Raw genomic sequence first — 19,943 nt, forward strand, 5'->3', positions numbered from 1 at the left:
GAAGGCCAGTTGTCTCTCATTTATGTTGGATTCACTGAACGTTCAGCAACCAGGCAGAACGTGGTGTGGTACAGGATGTTCCTGGGGAACAGAAGACGGTTCTGAGGTCAGTGCTGACAGTAGCTCACCAAGTTAAAAGAATCACTTCTGTACCTATGTTAGTTCCTAGAGGAGAAGGGTGTTTGTGTTACTGTCCTGGACAACCTCCGTAACTGTCATCTCAAACCTGCAACCTTCTCTGCTGAACTCTACCTTCCGTACTGTCAGTTCACATGCTTTAACTCTTTACGGTACTCCGCAAATTATGGCCCATATGCTTTGGCTTTTCTGTTGGTGTCTCTGTAAAGAGCACTTCAGCGAGATGTAAGAGAGAAAGAAATGCCAGTCCTTACAGCTTGGAAAATTTATTGAGCAAGTACAATTTTTAAAGGTAAAATTCTGACCTGGCTCAATGTTCCTTTCAGTATTCATTTCAGTGGAAATACTATTTTTGAGTCCTTACGTGCTGCTGACTTACACATCAAAGATAAATTGCCAAAGTACCTCGTAAGGTGATTTTTTTTGAATAGGAATTGGGCTTTTTCAACACAGTGTAGTCAAACTTCTCAAACTGATACCTGAGTTCCTGTGTCAAATTAAAAAAACACCCGATCAAACAACACTCACCCACCCCAGCCCCCAAAAATACCCCAACGTAAAAATAAGAAACCCATCAGAGTCATGGTAAAGCATCTGTGTTCAGTGTTTAGCACTAGCCTGGGAATGCTTTTCTCTATGCTTTTGAAAATGCAAGAGGTGTGTAATTACAGTCGTGGGTTAATCAGGAGGATGAGTATTGAAAACAGATCTTTAGTATTTTATGGTACTGAGACTATTCAGAGAGGTGCATCTTAAATAGCCACACTTCCTTGAATTAATGACATCTACTGTTTGCCAGCAGCACTTGGGAGGACTGCATGGATGCTTACAAGATGCTCAAGGGAGCAGTTGGGCTTTGGTTTTGATTCTCTGTACTCTCTTCCCGTCTTCCCCTTCTCCAGGATTTTAAGCAGTTTGAACCTAATGACTTTTATTTGAAAAACACTACATGGGAAGATGTAGGATTGTGGGACCCATCGCTTACAAAAAATCAGGTTGGTAATGGTTTATGTTGACACATCTGATTCTCTGAAGGTGATTCACAGTACAGGGCGTTTCACAAACATGCCAAGAGCTATTCCTGCACTTTCATCCATTGATCTTCATTTGTCATCAGCTGAAGGGACAGCAAAAACTGGACTTCAAAAAAAAAAAGAAGTAATAATCCTGGTCTTCATCTGAGTAACATGGATAGCCAAACACTGGAGAACTCGTTGGTCAAGAGATCTTCCTCCCCCTTTGGCAACTGCATATTAGGAGCCCATCTGTGTTCAAGCTTAGCACAGTTTCACCATCCTTCCAGTCAAAAAGATCAACAGTTGTATACAGCCTGTGACAAGCTTTTCACTTTTACTTAAATGTTTCATCATCTGTTTTCATCATTTCAGAAGGAGTTCAGATGTGGCCCTGTGAGCTGTCTGCCTGCCCCGTGGGAAGGCTCTCACAGCCTGACCCTGTCCTAGGGTTAGTTTAGGCATCTGTAGTTCCATACAGCAGAATTAAGGGACATGGGAATTCTTACCTTTTTAGACGTTTCTCAGACACTAATAAAGGAAATTTTAATTGAGCTAGAAGTGGAGAGAGGAAATACTACTTGATTCTGATTAAACACATCTAAGGCAAGTCACATATGCTGCAGTAGCCTCTACTGACAGTACCTCTACTGATGGAGTAACACCACAGTAGGGAGAAATTTCTCTGCAAGATAAACTCTCTTTGAGCATCTGAAAGATCAGGTACTGTTCTTACAGGAAATAGGAACCTGAGTTATGATGGATTCCTAGTGTAGTGTTAATCAAAACAACTCCATTACTGTGTCCCATAAAATACCCTGATGTCATTGTAATATAAAAGGAGACAGCTTTTGCTTAGCTTGTTTTCTTACATCTTATGTCAAGCCTACCAGATATCTGAGGCTTCAGAAGGTGGACAGAAGTATATATTCCTACTTCAGACAGAGGGAGAGCACAACTCTCCAGCTACTTCACATGACCTCTGTGTAGTTCGATGTGCAACACGTGTTTTGACAATTGTGATGAATGTTTCTAACCATTTGAATTTCCTGCCTTATCTCATCTGAAATGCCAGCTTGTTTCTGGCTATCTCAAAGGCCAATGTAACTTTAGTTTCTGTTGCAACAGTTGACAAGAACTACATTGGCAACACATTAACTGTACCAGAGGGTGCAGGGCAACTGCAAGTCTGCAATTTTCAAATACTCTTTTTTTTTTTTTCTGATCCAAGATTGTTTTAAAAATCAGGTTTGTGCTTTGATCAGAAGGAAGAGACTTGGTGGCTTTAAGGGCTTGTGTGCCCTTACGATATGACTTGGTAAGCTGAAATCCATTTGTTCACCTAAAATAAGTGTTGAAGATTATCTTTTATATAGCAGTTTGTAATGGATTAAGACACTGAAGTAGCTCAAGTTCCAAATCCACCTTATGTCTATAAATGGTTGGCAGATTTTGATGGGAAGTCAGTCGTGTCTTCTGGCCAGTCTCACACTGCTCAACCAGTCGTGCTTCCCTTTCACCCCAGAAGCCAGCTTACGTAGAGACGTTGTGTAGAGAAGATCAGGGATGTGGTTTTTCTTCAAACTGCTTTTCCATATTTCGTTTCTGCTTTGTTCTTTGTTTTAAGGACTATCGGACAAAGCCCTTTTGCTGCAGCGCGTGTCCATTTTCCTCGAAGTTCTTTTCAGCATACAAAAGCCACTTCCGGAATGTTCATAGTGAAGACTTTGAAAATAGGATCCTCCTGAACTGTCCTTACTGTACTTTCAACGCGGACAAAAAGACTTTGGAAACGCACATTAAAATATTTCATGCTCCAAATGCCAATACACCGAGTGGAGGCATCAGCACTTTTAAAGATAAAAACAAACATGATAGCCTTAAACCTAAGCAGGCTGACAGTGTAGAACAAGCTGTTTATTACTGTAAGAAGTGCACTTACCGAGATCCTCTGTATGAAATAGTTAGGAAGCACATTTACAGGGAACATTTTCAGCACGTTGCTGCTCCTTACGTAGCGAAGGGAGGTGAGAAGTCCCTCAACGGTGCGGTTCCGTTAAGCTCCAGCTCCCGTGAGGAGGGCAGTATTCACTGCAAACGATGCCTTTTCATGCCCAAATCCTACGAAGCTTTAGTACAGCACGTCATCGAAGACCACGAGCGCATAGGCTACCAGGTGACAGCAATGATAGGTCACACTAACGTAGTGGTTCCGAGATCTAAACCTCTGATGCTTATAGCTCCCAAACCACAGGATAAAAAGCCTATGGGACTCCCTCAGAGGATGGGGCCCCTTTCCTCTGGAAGTGTTCGATCTCTTTCGTCACAACAGATGATGAACAGACTCACTATACCAAAGCCTACGCTAAATTCTGCGGGAGTGAATATGATGTCCAACGTCCACCTACAACAAAACAATTACGGAGTCAAATCAGTACCACCCAGTTACGTTGGTCAGCCAGGGGGAAGGCTAAACTTAAGTGGCAATTCAGCAGTTTCTATCGCACAGCAATCGCAAACCATGAAACAGTTCTCGGCAAGTGGAAATGGAAGGCCTTATACTCTTGGAGGGGAACAGAGATCACAGGCCTCGGCAAGATACTCCCTTCAGTCCGCCAATTCGTCTTCTCTTTCATCAGCCCAGTTGAAACAGACATCATTATCTCAGTCCCAGGCAGCCTCAAGAGCATTGGGTCAGTCTGGCTCGAAATCTCCCGTGGCTGCCACAGGCCCTTCCTCTGTCAATACATCGTCCACACAGAAGTGGAAAATCTGTACAATCTGTAACGAGCTGTTTCCTGAAAATGTGTATAGTGTCCACTTTGAAAAGGAGCACAAGGCCGAAAAGGTGCCTGCAGTAGCTAACTACATCATGAAAATACACAATTTCACTAGCAAATGTCTATACTGTAACCGCTATTTACCCACCGACACGTTGCTCAACCACATGTTAATCCATGGTCTGTCGTGTCCATACTGCCGCTCGACCTTCAACGACGTGGAGAAGATGGCTGCTCACATGAGGATGGTTCATGTCGATGAAGAAATGGGACCGAAAACTGACTCCACTCTAACCTTTGATTTGACCTTGCAGCAGGGTAGTCACACAAATATACATCTTCTTGTAACCACCTACAACCTTAGAGATGCTCCTGCTGAATCTGTAGCCTACCATGCTCAGAACGCTCCCCCAGTTCCTGCGAAGCCACAGCCCAAAATCCAGGAGAAGTCCGACGTACCTGTAAAAAGCTCCCCGCAAGCGGCGGTTCCCTACAAAAAAGACGTGGGGAAAACTCTCTGTCCTCTGTGCTTTTCAATCCTGAAAGGACCTATCTCTGATGCACTTGCACATCACCTACGGGAGAGGCATCAAGTAATTCAGACAGTTCATCCAGTTGAGAAGAAGCTAACCTACAAATGCATCCATTGCCTTGGTGTCTATACGAGTAACATGACTGCCTCCACCATAACGCTGCACCTTGTTCACTGCAGAGGCGTCGGCAAGACTCAGAATGGTCAGGACAAAGGCACTTCATCGTCTCGGCTGAGTCAGTCCCCATCTGTAGCACCTGTAAAACGTACTTACGAACACATGGAATTCTCTCTGATGAAGAAAAGGAAAATGGATGAGGATGACTCGCCCTCTGCCTTTGAGGAGAAGCCTGAAGAACCTGTAGTTCTAGCATTGGACCCCAAGGGTCATGAAGATGATTCCTATGAAGCTAGGAAAACCTTTCTTACAAAATATTTCAATAAGCAACCCTATCCCACTAGGAGAGAGATTGAAAAGCTGGCTGCCAGCCTGTGGCTGTGGAAATCTGACATCGCGTCTCATTTTAGCAACAAAAGGAAGAAATGCGTCCGAGATTGTGAAAAATACAAGCCTGGCGTGCTGCTCGGTTTCAACATGAAAGAGCTAAACAAAGTCAAACATGAAATGGATTTTGATGCTGAGTGGTTGTTTGAAAACCACGATGAAAAGAACTCCAGAATCAATGTTAGTAAGACTGTTGATAAAAAAATAAACTTGGAAAAAGACAATGAAAGTTCTTCAGACAGCTATGAAAACGTAGAAGAGGAATACAATGAAAGTGGTAGTCCCTTTGGTCAGCGTGTTTCTGACACCGGTGCGAAAACCTCTTCTGAGAGCGTAGCAGAGAAGCCCGAGGACAGCATAGCCAAGGAGATCATTGAAGAAAACACGTTACAGTCTCCGGAGAAGTCTGATCAAAAACAAGAGGAAAGCTCTAAATATGAAGAGATTGTTTCTGCTGAAGAACCAACAAAGCTGGGAGGTGATGTTTCAGATAGTGAAGGTGATCAAGATGATGCTGTTGAATGGAAAGATGGAGCTTCGCAGTCTGAAAGTGGGCCTGGCTCTCAGCAGGTGTCTGACTTTGAAGACAATACATCTGAAGTAAAACCAGAAGTGTGGACAGATGAATCCTCCCAAAGTGAAGACGCTGGTAGCAGTAAACCGACTGTTGAGACAAAAGGGGCTGGATCTGAAAGTGATGAAGAACAGTCAAAGTGGAAGAATGGTTCCTATGGAAAAGTAGAAGAGTTTTGGTCTAAGGACCAGTCACAATGGAAGAACACCTCAGAGATGGAGGAGAGCTTGTCCAATCAGCAGATGGAGTGGCAGAATAGCACAATTGACAGCGAGGACGGAGATCAGTTTGACAGTGTGACTGATGGTGTGGCAGAACCGATGCACAGCAGCCTGCCTGGCGTGGAGCTGAGCAGCCAGCAAGCGTAAGCTGCGTGGCTCACGTGTCAGTGGCGTGACCCAACCTACAACTGTCTCCACACTTTCATTTCGGTGTGACTGCTACACTTCAATTCTAACTGGTACTGCCCTTGGAGTGCTAAGTGATGGCGTGGGGTGGTCGTGGCCACGGTTCTTCCCGTGCTCCTGGCAGGTCGTGCGTAAGAACACCCACTGGGCCGAGCGCAGGGACTTAATGTGAACACAGAAAGCTGGTGGCTCCAGAATGCACACAGAGAAAAGCAGAGGTTCATTTGATCTGCATTTTCAACATCTGTTTCACTCTTGTACATGTTCAGTTGTATGTCTTTTTAAACATTACCCTTTTTCACATGGTAGTGTAGGGCCAACCATACAAGCTACCAGTTCAACGTGTATAGTAGACTACGGGGAAATTGATTTTTTCATGTATCATTCTGAATAGTTGAAATGTATATTTGTACAGTCTTTTAGACCTATTCAAGTGAAGCTTATGAAACTGTTCTTGTGTACCCATCATAGATTTGTTTCTCTTTTTTAGTGTTGCCCTGCTGTGTAATAAATGCTGTATCTAGTTTACCTAGCAAAAGCTTGAAACTGCTATAGTATGGATTTTGACAGACTTAGTTTTTGCACATAACCTTGTACAATCTCAAAACGGAGGCCAGCGACATAAAAAATATATCTGGACTCTATTGTATTATAGAATTTTCTTGTTCCGAATATCCTTGACATTACAACTGATGACAAATGTATTTCAGAGCCATTTTCTGAAATCTTTTAAGCTAAAAAAAAAAGGTCACATGCAAGAAACAAGTTTGCAGCTACTAATTTTGACACCTTTTAGATCTGTACAAAAGTGTATTGTGTTAAAGCAGCACACAAACAGAAGTGCTGTGTTTTGAATATTTAGTTTTCTCTTTAGTTAACACCAACAAGGTGTTGTATTCATTTATACCATCTAATATATGACACACTGTTGTAGTATGTATAATTTTGTGATCTTTATTTCCCTTTGTATTCTTCATTTAAGCATCTAAATAAATTGCTGTATTGTGCTTAATGTAAATATTTGCTTTATTACATGCAAATGCCACATTCCTGTTTGGTAAATCCCAGCTTGCTACCTTCATACCTTTCTTTTCTTTTATTACCAAGTCCTCCAGAGCTCTGCCAGGCCATCTGTGTTCACTGCTTTCTCACTGGATAGACTGATCTCTTTGGAGGATATTGAAAATCCTGCAAAACAAACTTGGGTTGAGTTTTTCTTTACTATTTAGTGCTTTAGAACACTAATTTACAGATAGGATTGCAGTGATCTGCTTGTTCTGTGTCCTGGGGAGAAAAACAGCGTGTGTGAATTGCTTGCAGTGTTTTACTTGTGTGAGTGAAGATCCTGTCACACGTTACGTAGAACCACGTCTCTGTCGAGCGCTGCCTGCCGCGGGTAAGTGAGTGATAGCATTTCCACATAAAGGAGCGTGCCCCGCAACCTTCAGATGTGGGTGAGAGTTAAAAAGTAATTTGAATAGTAAACCAAAACAATGTGTTTGCTACAATTTGTGATGGGTTTGGTCAGACCAGGCCTGCGTTTGGGCAGGTGTGCACTGTGCCAGACAGCTGCGTAACCAAAACCTCATCAAGATGATAATTTACTGAAGGGAATTGAATTGTAATGAGAACAAAACTATTCTTAATTAGAGCAATGAGTCCAACTTAGGCAAATGTCTCATAAATACCAGAGTAACTACCTTACAATAACTGAGTTGACTGAAGAAATTCTCATTCATATTGTAAAAGAGGAAATAGTTCTGTGTTCTTCAGCATTTTAAATAGAAAAACCTTTCACAGAGGTCTTGAGAAAACATTCAGCTCCAGCAGGCTTTGGAAGGTATGAACTGTACTTTCTGGGAGAGAAACGAACAAGCCAAAGACAAGAGCATGGTTTGGTGTTCTGCAGCAGACTCTTGGAATGAGCATTTCTGGGGTTTGTTGAACTGTGTGTGAAGTGATGACTGAAACCAGTTACTTTTAAGGGAAGTTCATTTAGATTTGAATCAGAATGGTTTGGGTTGGAAGTGACCTTATCTAGAGTTCCAATCCCTTTCCATGGGCAGGGACACCTTCCACTAGAACAAGGTGCTCACAGTCCCATCAAACCTGCCCTTGAGCACTTCCAGGGGTGGGGCATCCACAGCCTCTTTGGGCAGCTTGTGCCATTTCCTCACCCTCAGCACAGGGAAGAACTTCTTTTTAATACCTGGTCTCAACCTCCCCCCTTTAGGTTTAAGCCATTACTCCTTGTCCTGTCACTCCAAGTCCTTGTAAAAAAAGTCCCTCCCCAGCTCTCTTGTAGGCCCCTTTGGGTACTGGAAGGTTGCTATGAGGTTTCCTTTCTCCCTTCACAGAAGCAACACATACTTTAATCCTGCGTTTTTAACTGAGAGTGTGCAGCTTGGCCTGGCTCCCACTTACACACTCAAGTGGTAGAAAATACATCCTAAGAAGAATACAGAAAAAATACTTAGGACATTTACATCAGCAGAAGAGCCCTTTCTGTGTCTTTGCTTTAAAAGAGAACTTGAGCCTCAACTCCTTTTCAGTAAAGAGGTGAGAGTTGTGTTAACCATGACTTGCAGAGGTCAGTGGGCTGGTAATCTTTGCCCAACCAAACCAGGCACTTGAAGTCCTAGAAAAGGTGATTCCTTTCTAAGAAAACTTGCTTTATGTTCCTTTCTCCCTCTGTAGGCTGCTGTTTCACAGGAGGACACTGAAAACGTACATGTCAGAATTTGTTCTGTGTCCTTTCCTCCAGGCTTCAAGAGATTTGACAACTACATTTTTAAAAACTTCTAAAAAACCCAAACAAAAGCCCAGACCGACCAAAGAGCTCCCAACAGATTAGTGGTAGTGCAACCACATTTCTCTGTTAAGCAATTAAGTTAAAAAGTAGGTATCATCTTACAGAGACCAATATAATGCAGGTTCCTGTCTGGCAAGGTTAATTCAATATTAGTGAAGTCTGAAGTTAAAAGTCAAGCTTCCAAATTCTGAGCTTCTGGCTGTAGTTAGTGAGTAGGACTATGAAATATGAACCTTCTAGAAGTGCTTCATTTGCCAGAAAATTCCATGACAGGAAATACCATTTTATATAGTGATTAAATGAAAGGTCTTGCACAGAAATAGTGGGTCTTACCAGGAATATTAAAAAGGACTGGGGGGTTGGTTCAAGTTTTGGCGTAAACTTTCTACTCTTTCAGACAAGTTACTCTTCAAATCTGGATCTTGGCCTAGGCAAGAATTTCTTTCTAGATTTGAGGCTAACCACACATTTTTGAGGAAGTCAAAAAGCAGAAGAGGTAAATGGTCCAATAAAACGGGAGGAGCCTTAAGCCCAGTTTGTGTAACCTTAACACGTTGCAGCACTATATGAGATGGAAGTGAACCAACTTTCCCATAGATGATTAGAGTTCTATAGTAGAACTCTAGAAACATGACAGCTGTGCTTGCAGCTCAAGCTGACATGTAAATTCAAGTGGGAATCTTGACAGCAGTGTAGGCCTGGCACAACAGACCAGAAAGAATCTCAGACTCCTCTGAAGAATTTGTTTCAGCCAGTTTACCTGAATGGAGGCAAAGCCAAGTGTGTTTTCCTTCTCACAAGCTTTAGGTTAAGAATGGTTAATTTAGTTGAGAATGAAAGAGGTGGTTACTAGCAGAGACTCTTGTTTCTAGACACAGGACAGCTTTGTATAACAAAAACTTTCAGGTCAGGTGTGACCTGTAATTGGACTTTTGAATACCTGAGAGTGGCAAGAGGATCTGAGATTGTACCTGCATTTATATATGACCTTTAATTCTGTGGGTGTTCATACAGGCTTGCCATAAGTTATTCTGAAGCACTGCTCATTTCACTGACCTGCAGCTGAGCTGTAGGGGTTCGACGACACTTTTCCTCCCCCTTTAGTATACCCTCTTCTCCCATCCCCTCCTGCTCCCTCCTCAAGCACAGTTACTGCCAGCAAGTTTTCCTGCAAACTAATCAGTTCTTTTCCAGGAGGGACCAACAGATGGACAGAGCTTTTGATGCACTCCCTGTTTTGTATCCAGTGCCTCAGACACTAAAGTCATGTTTGATCTCAGCATTTTCCTTTCTGTACTGTGACTGAACCCTTTATCTGCACAGCAATTTCTACGCAATCAAAACCTTGTACATGATGTTGCAGATGTATCTGCATTGAAGTTTTATTTCACAAGCTCTTAATCTTACTGCACATTCAAGTAACATTTAATGCTGCCATCCTCTGTTCAGCAGTAACGATTCTGTAGCAAGAACTGGCCAATTAATGTTTAACCCTTTGATATGCATTCTCCAGACAGAAACCTGATTATTCATCCAGTACTTTTATAGGAAAATTCTATCATTCTTACCACCAAGAAGTTAGTAGGTTTCAAATACCCAGTAATGTAATTGAACAGCTTCCCATTGTGTAGTACATACATTTCATACACTGCCATGGTACTAAAACAAGTTTATTGCCATTGGTATCAGAACCAGGAGATTTCAGGAATATGTTGTGTGTACTGGCTCTTCATTTCTATTAATAAAGAAGCTGAAATTTGAATAAACAGGTTCATATAAACTAAGAGTATTTTGTTCCTTTCACAACCACTTTGCATCCCTGTAATGCTGGCTCCTTTGTAACATCCCTGTACAGGAACTGCATTGCAGGGGCAGAGCCACGACTGGGTCTGTCTTCTATTGCTTTAGATTTTAATTCGACTTTATCGTTCATCATCAGTCACACTAATAAATATGAAAAGGTTGAGTTCATTTATTTCTGCATCAGAAAAGCATTGGTTTCCATGGTTACCCAAAGCCAAGTAGCTTTACTTTCACCATAAGCCTTTTTTCCCCCTTTACAGCATTTGCCTTGGCTCCTCCATCTTGATTTTTTCCACGGATATTTTAAACAAGAGCATGTATTTCTGTTTGTCCACATTGTACTGTATGCAAATCCAGTTATCTGAGAAGTGTATCATCTCCTTTTCCTAATGTTGTTTATTCAGAGAACTATGTGGGTTTTGTTTCCTTAGACCTATTAGAAGCAACAACAAGAAGAAGCTACAGGTGCAGAGATGAAGTGTGCTACTCCTGGTCCTGGCTAAATAGCATCTGCATTACAAAACCGCACAGCCAAAGGTCCATAACAGCTTTGCAGAAAGCTTTATTTAGACCATTCAAGTTCTATTACACAACAGCCTGTAAAACCCTGTTCCTAGTCTGAAGTAGAGTGCTGGAAGCTTCAGCCACGCACAGTTTACTGAATTTTCAAACATGTTGGCATTGACTTGACATCCTCTTGTAAAATCTGAACATTTGTGCATTGGGGAGGGCAGCAGTATTAGCACATCACTTGACAGATTTAACATGGTACACTAGAGCACTCTTCAACCTTCTCATCATTGTCAGTATAAAAACATGAATGTGAACAAAGTGGGGCTTTGTACATTTTCTTCATCGATTTAGGAAGTTTATCAAGTCAGTGCAAGCAACTGGGATCAGATCTTGGAATAAGCTTTCCAACCTTCATATAACTACAGTATGATCAGACATTTTTTGGCTTCCCTTGGAGATGAGAGCCAAAGATCTGAAATGTGAAAGTTGCTTCTTCCTACTGTCATGAAGTATAAACCATAAGAATGAGCTCAGGCAGCCTTTCCTAAAAACCTTTTGGTAGTCAAAAATCAATTATTTTGATACTTGGTACCTACATAGCTCATGGGAAAAAAGTCTTCTGTCCGGTAGAGTTTTGGCAGGTTGTAGGGACGTGCTGCTGATAGAGGTTGTCTCTGAAACAAGAACAAGACAGAAAGGAATTGTTAAAGACCGGGAAATAATACTTTAAGGAGCTGACCACGTAAAAGAGACATGGGGCAAATCAGCATCTTGGAACTGTACTGTCTGACTGTGTAAACAATGCTGAAAACATAATGTTGTTTACTTTCGCTTCTGATTCTAGAGACTTTGCAATCATCTCAGCTGGACTAATACTGAACAGATAAAAATAGAGTAGAATATAAATGAGATTTGTTTTAAAACACAAAAAAAAGCCAATGAATTAGTAACACTGGAAAATATCATCTACAGAAAAAATATGGAAAGGGATTTGGTTTTGTTTCTCATGGTTTTAAGAACTCGAGTAATTGATGGATCCTGAATTGAGGAGATAAAAATGTTTAGTGCAACAATTCAGAGCTCTAGCTAAAATCAATGGAAAATGAAGAGCCTGTCTTTCCCATAAAGCCAACAGTCTTCAGGCTCTAAACTTAACATGCTTCCAGAGAATAGTTTGCTATTTAGATGTAATCCTCACATTTATTTGTATTTCATTCTCATTGAAGTGTTTCGAGCTGTGCATCTGATTACAAACATTTCTTGTGAGCATCCACTGCTAATTCTTTGGAATAGACACTGGCTCTCCACATGCATCTAAGCACAACTTAAGTAGTAAGTACTTAAATACTGAGTTAGACAACATGAAGAACCTGAAGTGACCATGTAGGAACTACAAGTGACCACGTTCACTGCTGCCAGACAGGAAGGGAAGGAGAAAAAATCCCAACCAAAGGAGCTGTGAAAATACCCAGCTGACACAATTCACAGCAGGATACAAACGTTTTCTGTATTTTCCTTCTACTTTTATTTTGAGGAGAAGTTAAAGCTGCTCAGTTTTCAAAGTAAAATAATCTGCCCTTCATTTCTGGGGCACTATTGCCAGCAGTTGTACCAGGAGAAAACTATTCCTGCCTAGGAAATGTGTTATGAATTAACAGTAATTAAACTTAACAAGCTGGGTGACAATCTGTTTGCAGAGAGCCCTGATCAGAGCAACCAAACTTAACCGAGGGCATGAGCCTCTCTAACTTTAAAAGTAGACTCGGGATTTGCCATAGCTCATGAAACCAGTCCTACTCACATTTGTAACTGGTTGTTTTAGAACTGCTTCCCACCCAGAATTGCTCCAAACAGACGATGCCACGATTGCAGTAAGTTACTCTTTTTTTTTCCTGTTATTTAATAGATCCCTGCAATAGTACTCTGATGCCTTGATGAGTAAAACCTTATTACTTGTAGAGTCCTACAGGTATTCATAGATACACATGGTCCCTTCTGACCTGCAGATACACGTGTTTTCTGTATACCCTATTGACACAGGTGATTGTTCTGGGTGATTTTCTGTAACTGTGCCATAAGTACTTAGAAAAGTGACTCCTCCTGTTTTACATTAACCCACAAACTTGCACCAAGGAACAGCCTTGTTACCAGCTTATGTTAAAAGAACAACTTGAGTCTTCATTATCTCCAGGTACAGCTGCTGCATCAATAGCAGGAGGCAAAGACACCAATCTGTTGTCCTTGACAGTATTTTACGGGGAAGGGGTTCAAGAAAAGCTTTCTTTCACAGTGGTGCTAATGCCACACAGGGTTAAAAGGCAAGAGCATGAGGAATCTCTGTGCTGTGCACATCACACAGACTGAAGATGAAATAATCCCTTTGTGGTTGGGCTGCTGCGTAACTTAAAGGAAAAGTGATACAGTGGCCTCCTTGGAGCAGGGGGAGAAGAGGGAGAAAATGTCTTGAAATTCCAAAGCCTATTGAAGTCATCAAAAGAGAAAGGTTTAAGTAGTGGCAGATAGCTTTTCACCTCTCGATTACTTGATTCATGTGTCACAATCTAATAAAGTCCAGATTATGGCTGTTAGAAAGTAGGTGCTCTCATTGGGATGGCATCCATACCATAACTTGCAACCAAGTGCTGAAGGGCAAGTGCTGTAAAACTAAACTGTGCTTATGTCTAATCCAGTCTGTAAAGGCCTGGGGCAAGGCTCTGTCCTTCTACTAGTGTCTGTATACACCTATGGCACTTAATTCAGTGCAGATACATAAATCCTTATTTCTTAACTCATCTCTTAGTCAGGGTTGAGATAGTGGAGCATAGTGTAGCAAAGTTACGTTGTACCTAAAACACATGCACTGGAAACAGATCTCTGTTGAGATGCCCCATACTCCTGTATTCTTTGTCCCAAACTTGGAAACTATTAATTTAAAGGTCCAACCATGAGTGAATAAACTGAGGAAATAAAGATTAAAGGAATTACAGAGGAATTGAGCTTTTGGAAGGCAGTGTAACAGGTTTAGATGAAGCTAGATCCAACAGAAGAAGTGAAAGGATTAAAATGCTTGAGAGAGCTTTTGAAAAATAAAGTACTTACAATTCTGCACTTGCAGGCAAATAAATGGCATGTAGAATCATGCCTGAAAGATTAAAACTTCTGAATGCAGCTTTAGAGACTTCAGTCAGTTGCATGTTAACAGGCAGCCAGGTTATCCAGGGAGACAAGTTGTGTGCCATAATATCTAAAGCACTAAAAGCACCCCTTGAGTTTGAAGCCCCTAAAAGCCAGGCCCCCATCTGAGGAAGCTAAATAAAGCAGAACAGTAACAAAATGACCCATTTAAGAGCACAGTGGTTACTCTGACAACTGCAACCCAGCATCAGGACAGCAAAGTTGGGTCAAGAGGTGATCCCTTACAGGTCCTACCACATCCAGGAAATGGTTCACAGATATTTAAGTTCTACTTTCAATTGAAGATAAAGAAAAGCTGGGCTGAATGTGTCTGCTTGCTCAGTTGCATTTTCATAGCCAGGCTTAATTAGCCTGCACAGCAACATTACATTTAAAGTGAGTGCTAGAGGAATTCCTCACATGAACGTGGAAAACTGTTTCCCATCTACCCAAGACTGTCCAGAAATCCACTTTGGTACTCCTTTTAACACACAGATGTAGGGCATCTACCCCTCAGAGACCACAACATAAGCCCAGTCCAGCAAGGCAATTCATCCTCCATCCCTGGCTATTCTCTTTCCCAATAGTCTCCCAAATAGATGAGGAATAGGCAGCACATCACCTGCTTACAGTATAATCAAAACAGTCTGGGAAGCGGCTAGGCAAGTGCAGTAGTATGGTCTCTGTGGGGCAGGGTGCTGGTACAGCCACCAAGGGCCCCAGCAGAAAGCTTTGGCATCATTATAAGGATTTCTGACGCTTTTCCACACAGAATGTTTATCCAGGCTATTTGCGGCGTGCCTGACTGTTACAGCTAAAACACTGAGCTGTTTTCACAGAGAAAACTGAAGATTACCTGAGAAAAGGAAGAGGGTTGTCATTTCCCACAGGAAAAAAAAAAAAAAGTTTGCATTCCATATGTTGTGTCTCTGGAAACTTAGCTGCTACCTTGAACCTCCACTCTGACAGCAATCATTCCAGAGTAGAAACTATCCCCTAAAAAAGTCTCCTGTAAGGCTACCAGATGCAAAGCCTTGGTAGTTCAACTTTGATATATTAACAGTAGCTGTGCTGGAATAGTTATCCCTCTGAACTGAGCTCCTGATCAAATTCTGCTGCTTCACAGCAGAGAAAGGAGCAATAATAAAACACTCTGCTCACACTGCTGGACTGTTGTAAGAACTTTGCCAGAAGTACTATTCATGTTTCCACAGCTCCCAGATCCATTTCTTTCACATCTGCTGCCTAGTACCTGAAGCATCACTAATATACCTTTCCCCTGACACCAATAAACATATTTACTCCTGTTAGTTTACTGTGAAAGACTGCCAGGCTTTCTGGAGTGGCTCAGCACTGCTGCAGATATCCAAAGAAAACAACGCAGCTCGAGAAGCACTTTTCTACAGAAACCTGCACCTGTAATTTTAACTGTGCTCTGAAAGATAAAAAGGGATTCTGGGCTATTTGGCAATCATTCTTTTTCTGATTTGGTCATTCTTGCAGGTATTAAAATCAATACCTGGACTGGAGAAATCAAAACAGGGCAAAAATTCCAAGCAAACCAAGTAGATATGCTTATTTTTTTCGCAGTAAAGTTTCCAAACTGGTGATCTGGATTCCTCTCCAGCTGCGTTTTTCATATGATTTTACGTAACAATGACAAAATCATTTTCATTTCTACTAAAATAGATTTAAAGCTCAACATTAAAAGCTCACTTCTGAAAAACCCATCAACTTTGAGTTTTCCAACCAGTCCTCTTTTGACTGCTGCCGCCGCCCAGCCCTGAGCCAGCAGGCTCTCGGGAGACATCTTTGGGAAAAGTATGAATTAAAGAACCAAAATATTCTTCACATATCAGCTCTGATGCTGAGCACAACAAATCCTCACCCACATGTTCTTCTCTGTTAAACACATGCTGTGTATCAATAAAGTAATTTAATAAGGATGTTTTTAAAAGAGAGCAAGGGGTATGATGTCAGAGATCTCTTTTGCTTAGACTGGCTTCCATGGCAATTCTTATCTCCCATTTGTGGGGCTGCCAATCCTGCTCTACCAAAACAAATGAAACCCAGCGCTTCTATAAGCATGTGCTGAGTAAACATGCCACTGAAGATGTACACAGTATGTCATCTACAAATATGGGAAGAAATAAGCATTGCAAGAGCAGTGATAAGGCTTCCCCCTGGCTAACTAATACAACTTCTCAGATGTTTCTTAAAGCTTCTCAAAAGTGTTTAACTGGCATCAAGGAACTGCTTTATCAATCACAGATTGAAGATTAATCCTAACAATAGCCTTACAAACTAGTCCAACACCACTGCACCTTGGGAAACCAAGGCAGAAAGGTTGTGTGATGTATCCCAACGGAGAGTAAGTCATGGCAGAGCCCAGATTTAAATCAGGACTGATGGGAATTCTAGCAGAGCCTGCAGCACTGGTTTAAAACTTTACTGCCTACAGCCACACTCCCCATTCCTTCCCCAGAGGTTCTTTTTCTCTCAGTCAGCAGAAGGAAGTGTGTTGCCACATCAGAGCCATCCTAGTTCAGTCTGACACACTACCGTAAATCACTGAGGATCGTAAGTTTCTACCAAGGTGCCCAAAATATTAATTGGAAAAGCCAGAGGATGGGAGTAAGTTCTCTCCAGGACAGCAGCAGTTTCTGTCCTAAGGCAAACAGTAATGTCAAACCACTCCAATTTTCTGAACACAAGCTTCAGAGCTCAATTTTTGCTTATCTCCCACAGTACACCTATTTTACACAGCATGACTTAAAAGATTTGGATTCCCTCTTGACTTCACATGCACAGCATCTTTACTATCTCAGCAAGGCAAAGAAAACTATCATTCTGTAAGCTCAGAATGTGACTGGGTGAGGAGCAAAAGCTGCAGGATTTTCTTCCTGAGAAAATTCTTTTCAGGCTCTGGCACCTGTGCCCATCATGAACTGGAGTCAGCTGAGCTGGACATCTGACCTCACCCACAGCACTCACAAAAGTTTCCAATAACAACCTCTGTAAAGTCACTATTCATAGACCTCTTTCTGAAGACCAATGTCCCTCCCCTTTTCCTCCAGGTCCGTGGCATTGCTGGGAAGACTTTTCACATAATTATTGAATCTTCCATAAATTTACCTATCTCTGATTGACCAGGGGAGGAGGGAGAGTTCTTCCTATCAGGGTCTGTTACTAGTCTCTTAATTTAGAGGATAAAAAAAACTTTGAGGCACGCTGTTTCCAACCATAAGGCAATTGTATCACTTTCTAGTATTATTTATGGATCTCAAAAGCACAGTAAATCATTCATTGACTGTCCAGGTTTCATTCTCAAAACAGCTTATGAAGTAAATAATACTCAACAGATAGAAAATTCTTCAACTAGAGTGTTCATTCCCTCACCTGTTTGCTTTCTAACTCTAAAGACACACATTTTGTCCTTCTTAGGATGAACATATTGTCATCTCCAACATGAATCACAGCCTTTTTCTTCCTGTTGTTCTAAACATTGTGTAAGTACTTCAGAGCAAGACCAATCCCATGCAAAGAAAGCAGCATATATATCTATATATATATATCTATGTGCATATATATCTCCTTTTGGCTGAAATTAGTTATTAATGACAGCCTCCCATTTATGACGAGAATCTCTTCAAGAGAGGGAGAAATCAGGCTTCCCTCGTGAAGTACAGCACCGTGGTCACATGTCAAAATGGTCAAACAGTTTAGAAAAAGCCACAGAAGAAAAAAAACCCCACTATGATCCCCTATTTTTTCTCCCCTCAAGCTCTTCAGCAAAGATCTACTCAAGAGCTGCAATAATGATCAGTGCACAAAATCAATAACCTTGCTGGAGACACAGGAAAGTACAGTTTATTAGCTGTTCAGTAAGGAGACTGTAGCACAAAGTGCAGCAGCTCTTCTCCTGCCAAAAGAGTGTGGGATGCAGAAGCCATGTGAGAGCTTTGAAGATTCTCACTGCAAAATGTGTTCTAAGTGTATAATCTAAGACTTTGTGCTTAGGCATGCTATGCACCAGGCTTTCTTCTTTTCAGTGATGGATCTAGTTTCTCACTGTTGCCAGAAGGAGCATGCCCTTTAAGGAGGAAAGTCTGGATTGGTCTTGTCATTGACATTTGTGATTGGTCTGACAGTCTGTGTGAGCTTTCCCAAGGCAGACTGCCCTGGCTTGAGCACTCTCAGCAGCAATATATCTAGGGCTGCTTCTCATGTGCTAATCTTCAGGAAAGCCAAAATGGAGTGGGTGTGAGAAAAACAATAAGACAAACTAAGATAAATAATACCAATGCCACCTACCATCTGCAGGAGCACAAAGGGCAGAAATTGGCTATTTGACCTTCACAATATCCTAACATTGTGTTCTCATTTTACTAGGAGGATAACTCTGTGCATTCTTTGCCATGATTTTTACTGTGAGGTCTGCTCCCAAAATTCCCAGGTCCCTGTCTAGTGGCACAATCTCAGGAAGTACAGAAGCCAGGGGCTGATCCAAAGGACTATTCCACCAAACTGGGGGGGAAAAAAGGCAGAAAAAACCCAACAAAACCAAAGGGACCAGAGAGATGCATTTGAGGATGCTAAACCTATGGGTTCCCATCATTGTGAGGCTGCTGTCAGTCATCTTAAACGTCAGGGCAATCAAAGGAGGTTCTTGACTGCAAAAAGCCAACTGTTGTTCTTACCTTCAAGAAAGCCAAGGAAGGTGATACAGGACCTACAGGACGTTCAACCTAATCTCAGTCCCAAAGAAAATATGGAGCAAATGCTTTTGGAATCTACTTCCAGCACTTCGGAGAAAAGGAGGTGATTGAGAGAAGTCAGCAGAGATTTAACAAGGGCAAACAATGGTTTGTTAACCATATGAACAGCTGGCTGGAAGGGAGCTTTGCAGAGAAAGTACTGGTGGTCTTCGGAGACAAGAAGCTGAATCAGAATCAGCAGAGTGCTCTGGCAGTGATGAAAGCTAACAGCATACTGGTATCAGTATAAGCACAACCAACAGACTCAGGGATGTGATCACTTCCCTCTGTCTTGGCAGGAGACTCAATCTGGAGTGCCATGTCTGGTTTTGGGCTCCCCGGTTCATGATAGATTTACTGGACTGATATATTGGAGAATGTCCAGCAGAGAACAATCAGGGGTTGGAGCACATACATTATGAGGAGAGGTTGAGACAGACAGTTTCTTCAGCCTGAAGATAAGTGCAATTTTCAACAATCTAGTAAGCGCAGACAGAGCTGCTTATACAGAAAACAGAACTGGACTCATCTCAGAACTGCATAGCAAAAAGAAAACTTCCAGGCAATGGATATAAGCTGTGGAAAGAGGAACAGCAAGCAGTCATAAGGAAAAAAAACCATGGTCATAGATGGGCATAGGTGCCCAGAAAAGCTGTAAAATTTCCCTTCTCAGAGATGTTCAGAACTTGACTGGACATGACCCTGGGTAGCCTGGTTTAAATTCAGTTAGTCTGCTTTCAGTAGTGTGTTGGACCTGATGACCTCCAAAAGTTCCAAGAATATTATTCCATGATTGTAACTGAGGCATAGAGGCAATAAATTACTTAAACTCTGCCTGTGGTCTTAATCATGTTAACTCTGAGCTTTAAACTCAGCATTTCTGGGCTATTTATTTCATTCCCTAACTGCTGGGGAATCCCCACGTGCTGTTAAGG

General features: G+C 41.8%; 2 protein-coding genes across 16 annotated transcripts in view; one reads left to right on the top strand and one right to left on the bottom strand.

Moving 5' to 3' along the window:
* Positions 1-7,174, top strand: part of ADNP (activity dependent neuroprotector homeobox) — a 32,252-nt gene extending 25,078 nt beyond the window's left edge. For all 15 annotated transcript variants that reach the window (XM_062009322.1, XM_062009319.1, XM_062009318.1 and 12 more), the window contains 2 exons: positions 1,041-1,133; positions 2,779-7,174. In XM_062009322.1, coding sequence (XP_061865306.1) covers positions 1,041-1,133; positions 2,779-5,910 — 3,225 coding nt within the window. In that variant the 3' untranslated portion in view covers positions 5,911-7,174. The remainder of the gene's footprint in view (positions 1-1,040; positions 1,134-2,778) is intronic.
* BCAS4 (breast carcinoma amplified sequence 4) overlaps positions 6,952-19,943 on the bottom strand; it is a 37,086-nt gene continuing 24,094 nt past the window's right edge. The window contains exons 5-6 of the mRNA XM_062008886.1: positions 11,674-11,751; positions 6,952-7,137 (exon numbers count right to left, since the gene is read on the bottom strand). Of these exons, the coding sequence (XP_061864870.1) occupies positions 7,087-7,137; positions 11,674-11,751 (129 nt within the window). The 3' untranslated portion in view covers positions 6,952-7,086. The remainder of the gene's footprint in view (positions 7,138-11,673; positions 11,752-19,943) is intronic.

Source organism: Colius striatus, chromosome 16 (assembly GCF_028858725.1).
Source record: "Colius striatus isolate bColStr4 chromosome 16, bColStr4.1.hap1, whole genome shotgun sequence".
Taxonomy (NCBI): Eukaryota; Metazoa; Chordata; class Aves; order Coliiformes; family Coliidae; genus Colius; species Colius striatus.